Raw genomic sequence first — 16,916 nt, 5'->3', positions numbered from 1 at the left:
ACTGTGACCGAGGGTTTCCTGGTGCCAAGTGCACGTGTGGACACCCTTATTTCAGTTTGTAATTAAATATTTAATATAAATATTACTGTATATGTTTATAAATGTGATCAGCAACAAGATTGCTCAGCAGTGTTGTATGTATGTTCCAAAAGAAACTAATACAATAGAGATGCACATATGAATGGCAAACTGCATGAATAAAGATTACGTGCAGAACTGAAAAGCAGCAAGAATAGTCAGCGGTTTTGCATGGAGAAAGAGCATTGTACGGTAGATCTAGGAGATGTATTCCCAAAAATCTGGTTACCCATTTTTGTCTGTTTTTCCCCTTAAAAAAGATGAGTGACATTTTTTGTCATGTTGTATTTCTTTTATTCAAATGAAAAAAAAAATTAGGACAATTGTCACGCTCCCTTTTTTTTCTTATTACAATAAAGTGAGTCGGACTCTGGTGCAAAAATATGTGATTGGGACATCCCTACAATCCTTAATTAATTTCAATAAATCATTTTAAATGTCTGACAATTTAAGATTGATAAATTAACACAAATATTCCCTTTGGCATTAATAGCCAAAATGGCCAACGAACAGAAAATCATAAAATGTGTCTCCATACAGAATTAACCTTTTTCCCTGAAAATAATAAACAAAACCCTGCATAGTGTATAATACTCCAGGCACATGCTAGGTTGGGTACCTAGTTTTAACAAAAAAATAATTTTTCAAGGAATATAGACCATTGCGACTGGCTGGCGACCAGTTCAGGGTGTACCCCACCTCTCGCCCAAAGTCAGTTGAGATGGGCGTCAGCACATCCGTGACCCGAGTGAGGATAAGCGGTTCAGAAAATGGATGGATGGATGGAATATAAACTGGTCCACAATATAGGCTTTAGGAATAATCTGGTACATGCACTTAGCTACGAAAGCTTCAAAGGGGAAAGATATATTTTTTCTCCCCAATTTTTGAAAAATCATCCTTACCACCCAGAATCGCCCAGCCCTACTATGTGTGTCAATAACATAGCTATGAACTGTATAAATAGTCAACAGCATTTTCTGCATGTAAGTCGCAAAAAAGGTAGCTCAGTAGAGGTGTAATGGATTTTTCACACCCAAGATACTTGCTCAATTCAGGCCCAATTAGTCTAGCTAGTTAGCTGGAGAAATGGAAATGATAACATCCATCCATTTTCTACCACTTATCCGAGGTCCGGTCGCGGGGGCAGTAGCTTTAGCAGGGACGCCCAGACTTCCCTCTCCCCAGCAACTTCAACCAGCTCTTCCGGGGGGATCCCGAGGCGTTTCCAGAATTTACGTGGACATTTCTACCTACACCTTCTTCAACCTCTGGAAATATCAGAACAAAAGCTCTTAATATTTTGGATTTTGTGGATTTTAAACATTTTCCTCTCCAGATTCTCACGATACAGTGCATCCGGAAAGTATTCACAGCGCTGCACTTCTTTCACATTTTATATTACAGCTTCATTCCAAAATGGAATACATTAATTTTATTTCCTCAACATTTTACACACAACACCCCGTAATGACAACGTAAATGTATGAACATTATTTTTTTTTTTTTGTGTGCAAATATATTAAAAATAAAAAACTAAGAAATCACATTTACAGAAGTATTAACAGCCTTTGCCACAAGCTCAAAATTGACCTCAGGTGCATCATATTTCCACTGGTCATCCTTTTCATTGGTAGTGTTTTTATCCATATTTGACCAGCCATTTAATCAAGTATTTTATTGAAGGGCAATTCCTTTGTGTCATGCATGCCTAGTGAAAACACACATTTTAAACGACGTGTCACTGGAGTTGGCCTGAAGCCCTGAGTGCCGTCACGCTATATGGGCGTTTGGATCTTTGCGGGCCTTTGTTGCCACCCCGGCCCCTCTTTCTCCCTCACTCTCGCCTGTAGTAATCACGCTTTTCTTTTTTTTTTTGTGCCTGCCTTTGTCCTGCTCCTCATTAGAGAGTCAGTGGTGGAGGAGGGGGCGGCGACTGGGAATGGATGCGCACCGCCACCCACCCCCTCTCTAGCCCTACACCATCATTTAGCCTTACTCCATACAAGGCTTGAACCACGTGACATGCTGTTTGTTGTCGCAGCATGTGTCCTGCTCTCCCTGTGATGTTGTCACTATCGCAATATTGTATTTTCGTGAGGTGGAGGGTATGGTTTTCCTTTGTACCATACGTATAAAAGTGTCGTTAATGCTTCTGCGGCTGCTCGTTGTTCTGCTGTGTGTCAGGCCCCCGTTGCTATTCTTAGCCCTCATCCCATGCTGCAGTCTCAAGATCGGGTTACTACGCTGGATGTGCTCCTCATACATTTGCGCCAACCTTACATCTACAACCATCCCGAATCCCCACAAGGCCCTTCCCCCTGACCATGAAGCTATGCAGTGGAGCTACTCTGTTAGCAGCTTTACCTCCACCAAGGACGTATATTGTATACCGCTAACAACTGTCGTAATGACGGGATTTACAGATACGGTAGGGTTCTGAAATCTGTTTTAACAAATGAGTAATGTTCAAAATCCTTATACATGGTCCGACATTAACCGTGGCCAGGGGCCACTACGCCGCTGTGTCGGACCACCACCTATGTATAGACACTGGCTTGGGCTAGTACAAATTTCTAAGTCACCCAAAATTTTCGCCTGCCAAAAATGGTCCAAACCTCCAATTTCAGTGTCTGTCTGAAATTATTTTATCACCGAAACATCCCATCCAAGACAGGATGTTGTGATGACGCAAGAAGAAACTCCAACCAACACCACCTGACTGGATAGGTAAGCATACATTCGGGTTAGCCTCAAGACGATAGCCGAAGCTAATGCTGCTAGCCACATACAGCAGCTTGTACTTTGCAGCCTGTAGAATGTTAGGGCCAGTCTCAATTCTACTTTGTTAAAAGGAAAGGTGATGTAACACAGTGGTAAACCTGCCCCGTCCCAGCTTTTTGGGAACGTGTTAGAGGCATCAAATAAAAAATTTAGTGAATATTTGAAGAAGAAAAAAAAGGTGACAGTTTGAACATTCTTTGTAGTGTATTCAATTGAATAAACTAAGGATTTGCAAATCATTGTATTGTTTTTACGTTTTCCACAGTGTACCAACTTCATTGGAATTCGGGTTTGTACTTAATTTTCGGTTGCACATGCTCTAAATTGCCCGTAGGTGTAAGTGTGGAGTCAGCTGGGATAGGTTCCAGCACGCCCGCAATCCAAGTGAGGATAAGCGGTACGGAAAATGGATGAATGGTTAAAATGTGGGAAACTGATGTAATTTGAACCTCTATTTCTAAAATATAATCAAATAATACATGTTTAACACATTTTAATAATGTGCAACAAATGTACATGTTCAAATTAAGTAAATTCAAAGGACATTAGTTTTTAGTGCCGACATCTGACAATATCTTTGATTCTAACGAGTGTATCCGGTCGCATTTGAGCTGACAAGATAAAAGCCCAATGATCGTAAAAAACGGGATGTGGCGGTATCGGAATAGAAGATTTTATTGCAGTTGTCTGACAGTGCAATCATGGAAGAGCAAATTTGTCTTGTAGTGTGATCCGGGCATTACGTGTTGCCTGTCTCCGACGTGTTGTCTGTTCCACACTGCCGAGGTTTTTTTTTTGTTTGTTTTTAAATAACTTCATTGGCCGTCAGATATTTACAGTACTACGTCAAAAGACACATGACAAGGCTAAAAATAAAATAGATTTTGGATTTAAATATACTGCGCACGCGGCGACGCAGAGTAAATGTCTTTAGCGGAGCCGATCAATGACATCATTGATCCGCTCAGCGAATTATGACATTCAAGCCGATCAGCATAAAATGCTAAATATCGGCCGATACAGATCAGCCTGATCAAATCGGTGTAAAGTCTAATATTTAGTTGTATAAGCACTGTCCCTGAAAACTGCTTCACATCTGTCTTGCATGTAGAGTCCATCAACTTCTATTGCAACCACAAGATTGGACTATATTCCACAATTCCTCTGCATTTTCTCCTTAAACAGTTATTGCTGACCTGCTATGGAGTTAGTAGTGGGACAAGAAAGCGAGTCATAATGCCCTTTTTAACACGCTTAATTTGTGCGCTTGGTGGTCTCTTTATACGGTCCTCAAATAGCCCGCGTGAGCATGCCAAGGTCATTTTGGCTGTCGTCTGTGTGAACTGTGTCAAGATTTGATACAGACTTGAATCGGCCTAAGGTTAATAGCGGTGCTGGTCGGGCCAATGCTGAGTTGGCGAGGGGCCCGAACGCCGTCGTAATTATAGTTGCCACTGCCTGCTCTTGCCACGTTTGTCTTCTTAGAGGCGGCGTGTGTCGCGTTTAAGGTTGGCTGCTGGGGTCTTCCCTTCTGATGAGCGAAGTCTGTTTGCTGACTGATGGCTCTCTCATCGGGATCCCGCAGGGGGGCGGTGTACTCTGTCTTGTCTTGATTTGTGCTCTGGATAGAAAGAGAAGCACAAGAATGAAATGAAAAATTGTGCTTATCATATTCACAGTGTTTTCTCCGGGCACTCCGGTTTCCTCCCACATCCCAAAAACATGCATTAATTGGAGACTCTAAATTGCCCATAGGCATGACTGTGAGTGCGAATGGTTGTTTGTTTCTATGTGCCCTGCGATTGGCTGGCAACCAGTTCAGGGTGTACCCCGCCTCCTGCCCGATGACAGCTGGGATAGGCTCCAGCACGCCCGCGACCCTAGTGAGGAGAAGCGGCTCAGAAAATGGATGGATGGATATTCACAGTGGCAGTTTCTCAAACTCCTAACCCTACCATAATCCCAATCATTCCCTTAACTCAATCCTAACTGCTAACCCTCCACTAACTCTTATTCTAATTAATTTAATCCTAACTCCTAAACCAACCTCAACCCTATCATAATTCCTCATCCTACCCCAATCTCAACCCTTTCATAAATCCTAAACCTACTCCGTCTAACCCTATCCTTACTCATAATCCCACCTCAATTTTAACCCTATCATAACTCAGTTTCAGGTTTAGGTAACTCCTAATCCTACCTCAAAATCAACCCTGTCCTAAATCCTAATCCTACCCCTATGCCTGACCCCAACCCTAATCCCAATTTTTAACCCTTCTCTTACTACTAATCCTCCCTCTGTCTCCTAATTCCTCCCCCAACTCCTAATTCAATCCCCATTCATAGCCCCTTTATCTTTACCCTATCATAACACAGAATATTATGTAACTCGAACCCCAACTATAATTTATTTCACCCTAAACCACCCTAACTCCTTACCCTGCCCGAACTCTTAACTCTACCGCACCCTTGCCTGTAACCCTAACTCCTAATCCTAAACATGTCACCCCAAAAAAACAAGCCCTTGATGCTCGCTAAAATGAGGTCTACAAAGTTCTTCTGATATTTAGTGGAAATGGCATGTGATTTAGCAGAAGGTTCACTTGGACATGGTTCTGTTTTGAATAGTTTTCCCTTTTTTAGTTCCATAGAGATTGTGATTTATCGTCTGTTTTCTCTTACAAGACATGGATTATCGCACAATCCCTGTATGGTGATAGTGTCGTCATGGTCGAGAATGCTCCTATGAGCATTTAACAAAATGCCTAAAAAATGTTTTAACCCGTTTCCACTTTACTTTAAGAAGTGGTGGCTGAAAGACACAAGAGTGCATTTCCTGACATTTGTGAAAGTTCACCTGAAATTTTCATTTGTTTTCAAGGTGCATGATGAACCCGCTGTGCCGGAGCTGTCGCAGCTAGTCGAATGCCATACCATGGCCAAACCTGGGAGCGACAGAGATGGCGCCATGGTGGAAAAGCAAGCAGGAAAGAAGGTACTGACATGACAAACCATGGTCCCTTACCCATTATTATCCCCAAGTTGCCTTCTGTTTTATTTGAGGAATGACTTGTAGCCCTAAATGTCAGGCATTCATTCTCTGGCAACATTGAAACGTCACTGCTGTATTTATAGTGACTGCCATGAAATTCAAGATGCTGTATTCCCTAATTATTGCCTTCTGTTTTCTCACACATTTCATATGACACGACTTTCTCCCCTGCTGGGTAAAAACCGGACTCCTCCTCCAGTCAACAGTCACTGGTTTGGGTCACCTCCGAAATTTTCCAAAAGCTCAGAGGTTGTCTTCATTTTTTTTGGGGGGGCACTCAAAAAAGTATTGCGTCACCATTTATTTTAGAAGATGTTTGATCTTGAATAGGTTTTGTGACAAAGGGACAACATTTCACACAGAGTCTGCAAAATAGCCCCAATAGAGGGGCAGCAATACAATGCAATAAACCGCCTTTGCCTTTTTCACATAACCCAGCAAAGGCTGTTGAAAGGATTAAAAGATTGTAGGGATATTGCTGCGCAGCACAGCATCCCGTCATCAGATAATTAGATAACAGTATAGCATACAACATATTGTGAAATGAATACCATAGATCATTTTACACTTGACTATGTGAGTCCCAGGATGCACATTTGCCCCACAGTTCTGAGGACCGGGTTTCAAATCCCGGCCCCGCCTGTGTGGAGTTTGCATGTTCTCCCCGTGCCTGCGTGGTTTTTCTCCGGGCACGCCGGTTTCCTCCCACATCCCAAAAACATCCATGGTAGGTCGATTGAAGACTCTAAATTGCCCGTAGGTGTGAATGTGTGTGCGAATGGATGTTTGTTTCTATGTGCCCTGCGATTGGCTGGCGACCAGTTCAGGGTGTACCCCGCCTCTCGCCCGAAGATTGGTGGGATATGCTCAAGCACACCCGCGACCCTAGTGAGGATAAGCGGAATGTAAGATGAATGAATGAATGAAAAAATAAATAAATCTGACTCGGGCTCTGTTCACAAAAACTGCACTTAAATAAATATTAAACATTTGGCGCACAGGTATAGAGTCATTAACCCACTAAAGAGACCAAAAAATGTCTTAAAGCCTGCTAAATTTGATGACTATTAAAAAACACCATGTATGTACTCGAAAGCATTTGGCCTTTGTCACTGTTTTTAAATCAGATGCCATACATTTTCATATCACTATTTTTGTCTTTATTTTTATTTCTTGTATGAATGTTGTCATGTTATGTACTGTATAATTTCTGCTGCCTCTTGACTTTTGAAAAAGAGATTTTATCTCTCAAGCTTTTACCTGGTTAAATAAAGGATGAAAAATAATGCCCTCCCTCGAGCGGCTGGACTGTGACGTGAGACCTTCATTTGGCAATCCAATGATGACTACTGCCTGAATATTGATGTGTGCCACTGTGCTTATGGTTTATAAACAGTTAACCTTCCTGTGTGTGTGTGTGTGTGTGTGTGTGTGTGTGTGCGTGCGCATGTGTGTGTTATGTGGGGAACACACACAACTCCGAGCGCTGACGTTTTAACGATGTTGCCGCATTTGAGTGAGCTTTTCAGCTCCAGCCCTTAGCTTGTTAGCTCGTAGGCTAGAGAATGTAATAAACAGTCAACTTTCCCTTAAATGTCCCAGTTGTGTGCATCTCCGGAGGAAAAGCCGTTCTGCCAGTGGCTTGTTGGCGTCGTGAGCAGTGCGATGGGTGTTACCACAACAATGAAAATGTATCAAGTCCAGAAAAAAACTCACGTGTACATTGTATAAAACAATAAGCCGTCCCACTCTGCCTCTGCTTGTCTTGCACCAAGTATTCATACTTTGAATTCGCTGTGTGTGGAAGCCCTTCACCAACACGCACGCACACACAAACACATACAAAGCGTGCGTCTCTAACCATGAGTCAACGGACGCAAAATGAATGTGCTTATTGCGTTCCTGCTAATTTCTGTGCGTCAGAAGAGACGCCGGACGCAGATCAAACGAGATCCCTGGAATATACGGGGTGTCAATCAAAACTGAGCATTATTAGCTTTACATTTCTGTAAATCTTGCTCGTGGAAGTGGATTAAGTGGAATTCTCGTGGTTTTGTGAAAGTCGTGTGATTTTGCTGACGTCTCGTGCAATTTGGTAAAATTGTCCCGTGATTTTTCATCTTTCGTTATGTAGCAGAAGTAGCACTTGATTGAACAAACGTTTTGCATGATTTAGCAGGCGGTATCACCCAATTTAGCAGCAGTCTCACCGGATTTAGCGGAAATGGTGTGTTGTTTAGTGGAAGTCTCATAATTTGGCAGAAATTGCTTGTGATTTCAATTGAGTCTCACACAATTTACTAGAAATTTTGCTTGATTTAACATTGCAGCTTTAACAGAATGCTAGCAGGATTTCCAGAAGTAAGTGGGAATATCACGCGGTTTAGTGAAAGTCTCAGGGGATTTTGCTGACCTCTCGTGTGACTTTGAAGAAGTATCTACTTTTACTGAAAGAAGTGTCCATCAAACATGTACTTATGATGATTTGTTGTTCCATTGAAGCTTGCAAGACACTTTTTGGTTCGTACCACCTTCTTGCTCCTCACTCTTGAGTGCGATTGAGAAATGCAAAAATCTCTGACAAAAGGCTTGACAAACTTCACTTCCCATTTGAGGGGAAACCTTTGCCGCCAGATCAGGTTCACCTGCACAGTGTATAACACAAAAATCATAAAATAATAAACCTGTTGTGCCTCGCACTGGGATCTTTGGTGTAGCGACTCATTTTTAACTTACTCTCATTACTGATCTCTTGATTTCAGTTATCCTAATTGTTAATGTAGGGCAAAATGCCGACAGACCTGCAACATCCTGTCATATCATCTGTCTAAACAGTGTGAGATGGCAATTAATGGAATAGCTGTATTGTTAGCCTCAATGGAGTTTGTTGTTTAGCTCTTTACACATTGTATGTACAGTTTGCACAATTTGAGAGGTCTTTCTTTTTAATTAAAATGTTTTTCTCCCCCTTTTTTTCTGCCTCCCCAACAGTGCAAAGACAAGTTGTCCCCCTTCACCAAAACACCCAAGTTGGACCGGAGCGAATTGCTGGGAAAGGAAGGGAAAGTCAAATCTTCCATGAAGCGCAAGCTCTCCTTCACGAACAGTCCGCCCAGGACGACAACGGAGGAGCGAGACTCAGACACCGGTAAGGACTCTTGTTCTTTTCCTTCTTCCCCGTTACTCAGGCTCTTGACAGGTTACCATGTCCTCGTACTACCCCGTTTGGCCTTTTTGATGCATGACTGTCCAGGTGTCAAACATTTGTTCGTCATTATTATTTTGGATGACTCAGTTGTTAGTGACTCGCCATTAGGGCTGCGCAATATAGCGTTTGAGCATCGTCACCGCAATGTATGTGTGCACAATAGTCACATCTCAGGGCCCTGCGCAATGTTGCTGTATTTATATGCAGTTAATCAAGCTAAGGGACCTGGTTTGACATGCCAATAAGATTAGCACTGATTTTACAGAAAATTACACTGGGGAACAAATTGGGGAAAAAAATCAAGCACGTCAAGTTTTTCTCCACAGCTTACACTCCAGATGATCAAAATTTCACTGATTAGTTGTAGTAAGACTTACCAACTCATTACAATTGGACTCATCTACAGCTAAGTGGCAACTTGTTTGTGGAGTAACAATTGAGACAGTGCGGTTAGAGGCGTGTGCAGCTCCCAATAGGTCAGTACTATCAATATCTGCAAACAGAAGGCTAGCAGAGTAGGAATTAAGAGGATTTGTGCCATATTGTTTGTAAGACATAGTAGTGTTAAATAAACATTGCAATCATAGCAGTTTCTTTCATATTTCATTGTATGTCAATTAGGCTTTACGCGATCAGGATTTTTTGGGGCCTATCACTAATCACCGATCAGTGGGTTAAAAAAAACGATAACGGATCACCGATCTGATCACAAGATGGAGCAATGTGTCTATTTAAATGACTTGTTCATTTACTGTATATACTTGTGTACTTAATTGCTCAAAAAATATATATTTACAATGTATCTTTATCTATTTATGCCAGTGAGGCATAGTGACAGAACAAATGAATGGTCTTCTGTTAGATGGCAGGAAGTACATACAGTAATTAATCTATCCACTTTTTGTGACATTTTTGTTTGTTGGTGTGCCGTGAGATTTTCCAATTGTAAAATACGTGCCTTGGCTCCATAAAGGTTGGAAATCACTGCTCTAGTCAGATCATGTATTCTAATAGGTCAGGTCAAACCAACATTACATGGCAGAAATAATGGGTGCTAACTTACTGTAATTAAATTACATTATTGTAATTAAATTACAACCCCAATTCCAATGAAGTTGGGACGTTGTGTTAAATATACATAAAAACAGAATACAATTATTTGCAAATCATGTTCAACCTATACTTAATTGAATACACTACAAAGACGATATATTTAATGTTCAAACTGACAAACTTGCTTTTTTTTAGCAAATCATCATAAACTTAGAATTTTATGGCTGCAACACGTTCCAAAAAAGCTGGGACAGGTGGCAAAAATGACTGAGAAAGTTGAGGAATCCTCATCAAACACCTGCTTGGAACATCCCACAGGTGAACAGGCTAATTGGGAACAGGTGGGTGCCATGATTGGGTATAAAAGTTAGTGCCAAAGGCATGGGTAACTTACACATCTGTGAAGGCAAATATACTGTACACGATGGCAACACGGAGTACGTCTTTTGTGGCGCATTGATCTGATTGGCGAATTATGACATTAAGGCCGATCATCATAAAATGCTAATTATCGGCCAATACCGATCAGATCGGTGTAAAGTCTAATGACAATATTTGAAAAGTTTTATAAAGCAAGCACATATATGTTAAGTCCAGTATTTTTCATATTTTTTAGGAAACCAGGGATCAAAAACTTGACGTTATAGAGAAAAACAGATCAGTTTTGGATTCCGCACCCTAAAATTAGTTAAAAACAGCTGTCAGACCTAACTCAACAATAATTGTGTTAGTAGTGCTTTTTGTGTAAACACGAACAAATTTAAAGGCGTTAAAATTAGACTTTACACCGATTTTATCGCCCTGATCGGTATCGGACGATAATTACCATTTTATGCTGATCGGCTCTAGTGTCATAATTCGCAGATCCGATCAATGACTCCGCAAAAGACATTTACTCCACGTCGCCATCGTGCACAGTATATTTGAATCCAAAATCTAGTTTATTTTTAGCCTTGTCGCGTGTCTTTTGACGTAGTACTGTAAATATCTGACGGCCAATGAATTTATTTCAAAAATAATAATAATTATAATACATGCCAGCGGTGTGGGAGACAGACAACACGTCTGAGACAGACCAACACGTAATCCCGGATCAGACTACAAGACAAGTCTCCTCTTCCAGGTTTGCACCATGTCAGACTACTGCAATAAAATCTTGTATTCCGATACCACCGCATCCTGTTTTTTACGATCATTGGGCTTTATCTTGTCAACTCAAATGCGACCGGATACACTCGTTACCGTGGCGATGACAATAAGAGTGGATCGTGCCGACTATATTATAAGGACAAAATGGGGGGAAATGTGTGTTGGTGGTCACCAGTGCTCAGGACAGGAAAGAACGTTCGTTTAAGGCTTGCTTGAGGTATGTTCACGTACCTTTAATACGATACGGCTTACAAGCAGGCAACAAAACGTTATGTAGCCTAGCAAGCTACTGCTAGCACTGACGGTTGTACGTAAACATGCCGCCGTTCTGTCGAATCATGCTCTAAAGTTTCGGTGTGGGTAAAGTAATTTAATTACAGTAAGTTAGCACCCATTATTTCTGTAATGTTGGTTTGACCTGACTGAGTAGAATACACAATCTGACTAGAGCAGTGATTTCCAACCTTTATGGAGCCAAGGAACATTTTACAATTGAAAAATCTCACGGCACACCAACAAACAAAAATGTCACAAAAAGTGGATACATTAATTACTGTATTTACTTCCTGCCATCTAATAGAAGACCATTCATTTCTTCTGTCTGTCACTATGCCTCACTGGCATAAATAGAGGAACAAAGATACATTATTTATTGTAAATCATTTTTTGAGCAATTAAGTACACAAGTATATACAGGTCATTTAAATAGACACATTGCTCCATCTTGTGATCGGTTATCGGTTTTTTAAACTCGGTGATCGGCCCCAAAAATCCTGATCGTGTAAAGCCTACTGCAGACATGCCCAAAGTCCGGCCCCCGGGCCAAATCCGGCCCGTGTTTTTATTTCCACTGGCCCGAAGCCTCTGTCATAAAACCAATAATATGTGGTCCAGCAGTACAAAATACACACGCAATTTTATATTTCACCACAGGATGGCAGTAAACTTGTGGCTGAACTCTCGCGGGGCCGTTTGCGCATGATCTGTTTTTTGCCCATTTCTAAAATGGCAACCAGAAGTAAGAAAAGGAAAGTTGATAGCGAGGACCGACGTTTCCAGGACAAATGGAAGTCTGAATATTTTTTCACTGAGTTTAGAAACAACTGCGTCTGCCTAATTTGCCAAGAGACTGTGGCTGTGTTCAAGGAGTTCAATATAAAGAGGCACTACCAGACGGAACATGCTAATTACGACAAGCTAACTGGGAACGAACACAGTGAAAAATTGAAGCAACTGAAAGCTGGTTTAACGGCACAGCAACTCTTTTTCACAAGAGCCAGTGAGTCGAATGAAAATGCAACAAAGGCAAGCTATGAGGTGGCAACGCTGATTGCCAAGCACTGCAAACCTTTTACTGAGGGTGAATTTATTAAAGACTGTGTGATGAAAATGGTGGAGAACATTTGTCCTGAGAAAAAGCAACAGTTCCCCAATGTTTGCCTGGCTCGTAGCACTGTGTCACGAAGGATCGAAGAAGTTTCTTCTGATATTAAGAGACAGTTGGACGCAAAAGGAGTGGAGTTTGAATTTTTTTCGTTAGCCTGTGACGAAAGCACGGATGCATCCGACAGCGCTCAGTTACTGATTTTTTTTTAGAGGAGTGGACAGTGAAATGAACGTGTGTGAAGAGCTCCGGAGCCTTAAGGACCAAACAAGAGGGAAATATTTATTTGCTTTTGTTTGTTCCGCCGTAGATGTGATAAAATTACAGTGGAATAAAATCACGGGGATTATTACGGATGGCGCACCTGCCATGGTTGGCGAGCACAGTGGATTATCAACCCTAGTGTGTAACAAAGTAAGCGAAGAAGGAGGTAAAGCTATAAAACTTTGTATTATTCACCAACAAGTTCTATGTGCCAAACATCTGAAATATGATCACGTTATGAAACCGGTGATGAAGGCTATTAATTATATTCGCTCCAAAGCCCTGTGCCACCGCCAGTTTCAACAATTTCTACTGGATATCCACGCTGAATATGGAGATGTTGTGTATCACACTGATGTAAGATGGCTCAGTCGGGGGTCTGCACTGCAGCGTTTCTACTCACTCAAAGAGGAAATTGGACAATTCTTGGCAAAAAAGGGACAACCGATGCCAGAACTAACCAATCCTGTTTGGCTGTCTGATTTTGGATTTTTAGTTGACATAACCCGACATCTTAACACCCTGAACACGAGCCTTCAGGAGCAAAATGCATTGATAACCCAAATGTATTCACATATTAAAGCCTTTCGGACCAAGCTGCTACTTTTCATAACCCACCTGTCACAAACGCAACCCAATACCACACATTTCCAATCTCTGCAAGAAATAATGACTTGTTTTCCAGCGCACGATATCAGTGCGCAAACGAGGAGGTATGCCACAAACATCTCATCTCAGACTGAGGAGTTTCAACAGCTTTTCAGGGATTTTGCAACTATTGAAAAGGAGATCACGCTTTTTTCTTCTCCCGTGGCCAGAGTTGGAAGACCAATTTGAACAATGGATTCTTGAACAAAGAACAGCCGGGACAAGCGTCTCAAAAGTCACCAATCGACTGAAGGCAATAACGATAGCACAAGACATGAACATCGAACACTTTCAAGGAGGTCCGTCTTGGTGCTTTCGTTTTATGAAAAGACGCCATATCGCCATCCGCGCAAGGACTACCATGGCGCAGCAACTGCCAGCGGATTACAAAGAAAAGCTGACCATCTTCCATACCTACTGCAGCAACAAGATTACCGACAGAAAGATCCAGCCCAACCACATCACCAACATGGACGAGGTCCCTCTCACTTTTGACAACCCCGTGAACCATACTGTGGAGAAAAAGGGGACCAGCACGGTATCCATACGCACCACGGGGCATGAGAAGTCGGCTTTCACTGTGTTGTTGGTTCACTTGGTTGGCACGGTAATGGACAGAAACTACCACCTATGGTCATTTTTAAGAGGAAGACGCTGCCAAAAGAAAAGTTTCCAGCCGGAGTCATCATTAAGGCCAATCAAAAGAAAATGAAGAGAGTGGCTTAGAGAGGTGTATGTAAAGAGACCGGATGTTTTTTTCCACGCATCACCGTCTCTGTTGATCTGCGACTCCATGCGCGCTCTTATCACCGAACTGTGAAAAACCAAGTAAAGCAAATTAATTCGGAGTTTGCCATCATTCCGGGAGGATTAATAAAAGAACTCCAACCGCTGGACATTCGTGTAAACAGGGCATTCAAAGTGAAGTTACGAGCAGCGTGGGAGCGATGGATGAGAGACGGCGAACACACCTTTTATTAAGACTGGGAGGTAGCGCCATGCGAGTTACGCCACCATATGTGAATGGATTGTGGATGCCTGTGCTAAGGTATCTGCTTTGACTGTTGACCGGCATCATTGCTGAACAGCCTCCCGGCAACAAGACTGACTCCGACAATGACGAGAGGGAACCCGGCATGTTTGATGGCGAAATTGCCCAGCTGTTCAATTCAGATACAGAAGATGAGGACTTCGATGGATTTGTGACAAAAGATTGATTTAAAAATATATATATTTATATTTTTTTTAAATGCGTAGTAGAATTAAGTTCAACCAAACTCACTGTTTTGTTTCTGTTACCTTGTTTTAGCATGCGCCAAATAATACGGTGTACCTTATGTATGGCTTAAGTACAGAAATAGACCCCGTAATTGAGACTGCGCCTTATAATCCGGTGCACCTTATGGTGCGGAAAATACAGTAGTTCAAATTAACAATAAAAAGCTGCTAACTGCTTCCAATACATTTTACAATAAACGCAAGTTTCTCCAATGAAGCAAGTGTATGACATTTAAATAAAAGTAAATATTCAATCATATATAACAGCTAAAATCAAAACTGCTGAAAAGATTGTCGCTACCCCTCTACCCACCCTTGAGGACTTGCATGTTGCCAGAACTAAGACAAGAGCATGCAAAATCCTCTTGGACCCTCCGCATCCTGGTCATCAGTTCTTCCAGCTCCTTCCCTCAGGTTGGCGCTACCGAACAATGCAAACTAAAACTAGCAGACATTCCAACAGCTTATTCCCTTCTTGCCATTAACTTCTTAAACAGCTAAATTGCATTGCAACATGCTGCCAATTTTTTTGTCTTGAGTTTGTTGTTACCTTTCTGTCGGGCCAATTATACATTACTCGTGCACTCACTGTAGTAGTCTCACCACACTGCACTATTTGCATATCTGTTCTTGACCAATACTGGCCACTCATGTGCCTGAGTAGCATCTGCACCATTTTCACAATCGACTGAGTATATCTGCAACATTTGCACAATCGACATTGTCCCAGATTATCGCACAACTAGTCACTTTAAACTGCACAGATTTCTTTAAGACTCGGTGCCCTTTGCACAATGGTCATTGCACTGGACTATTGCTCTATTAGTCATTCAAACTGCACTCATTGCTAGAGAACTCTACATCTTTTTGCACAATTGTCAAAAAAAAACAAAAAAACTGTACCAGCATGACCAGATTACTAGCAACCTTATATTGCTCAGTGACTGTTTTTCTCAATGTCTATATGTCTCCAAAGTATTCTCAGTCAATTGACTGTCTGTTGTCGTACAAGAGCAGCTCCAACTACCGGAGACGAATTCCTTGTGTGTTTTTGACATACTTGGCAAAATAAAGATGATTCTGATTCTGATCATTAGCCTGCAGCTAATGTTAATGTTTACACTGCAGGGGTGTCAAACTCATTTTTGTCGCGGGCCATATTGTAGTTACGGTTTCCCTCAGAGGGCCGTTATGACTGTGAAACCATAAAAGATCCCCTCATCATATTTCATATTTACACACGAAATCTATGAACTAGTTTTGGAATCAGAAATCAAGGGTAATGGGTTTATCAACTATTGTTCATGTTTGGTAGCACAAAAATGCTTGCAGTATCGCAACATTATCATTTATGATATATGACTATTTGAAATTTCGGTGCAGATTTGAACAAGAATCATGGAAGTTGACACACATGATTTGCCTTCGCGGGCCACATAAAATCAAGTGGCGGGCCTTGAGTTTGACACCTGTGGTTTACAGCAGTTGACCCCAACCGCCGGTCCATGGACCGGTATCGGGCCGTGAGGCATTTGTTACCGGGCCGCAGAGAGAGAATTACCTGTTTATATAATTTCTGTTGTATTGCAATTCGCGTGTCAATGTGTTTTATTTTGAAAATTGACCGGATCTTATCCGCCGTACCAGCTCCGCGTCTCAATTGACACCTTGAGATTCAAACGCTTCTGTTTCTGGTCCGAGCGGGCTGGCTAATGGCGGCAGAACTCAAAGAACGAAATCATTTCAACACTATATCAGGATTCCTACTTAAAATAGGGGTTTATCGCAACAGTTAACTCTCACGCACTAAGTCCGCTCTGATAAAGATACAGTCGTAGGTTGCTGCTCGACACAGGCAGAACGACTTTTACGGCGTTAAAAGTCTAGTCTCATTGAGGAGCTACGGAACTGCAGTTTGGTCTGGCTGTCTACAATAACTCCGACCACCACTCCTGCATCGCACCCACAGTGGAAACACCACAAACGGCGAAGGAGGAAGCAGAAGCGAGGCAAGCGTG

General features: G+C 41.9%; 1 protein-coding gene across 2 annotated transcripts in view; it reads left to right on the top strand.

The window, feature by feature from the left end:
- The window catches only part of ankrd12 (ankyrin repeat domain 12), a 58,558-nt gene that overhangs the window by 16,468 nt on the left and 25,174 nt on the right, over positions 1-16,916 (top strand). For both annotated transcript variants that reach the window (XM_061798706.1, XM_061798707.1), the window contains exons 2-3: positions 5,744-5,857; positions 8,906-9,062. In XM_061798706.1, the coding sequence (XP_061654690.1) occupies positions 5,798-5,857; positions 8,906-9,062 (217 nt within the window). In that variant the 5' untranslated portion in view covers positions 5,744-5,797. The remainder of the gene's footprint in view (positions 1-5,743; positions 5,858-8,905; positions 9,063-16,916) is intronic.

The sequence above is a fragment of the Phyllopteryx taeniolatus genome, chromosome 14 (genome assembly GCF_024500385.1).
Source record: "Phyllopteryx taeniolatus isolate TA_2022b chromosome 14, UOR_Ptae_1.2, whole genome shotgun sequence".
NCBI lineage: Eukaryota > Metazoa > Chordata > Actinopteri > Syngnathiformes > Syngnathidae > Phyllopteryx > Phyllopteryx taeniolatus.
The sequence above is the reverse complement of the archived record's forward strand: the minus strand, read 5'-3'. Positions and strand labels throughout refer to the sequence as shown.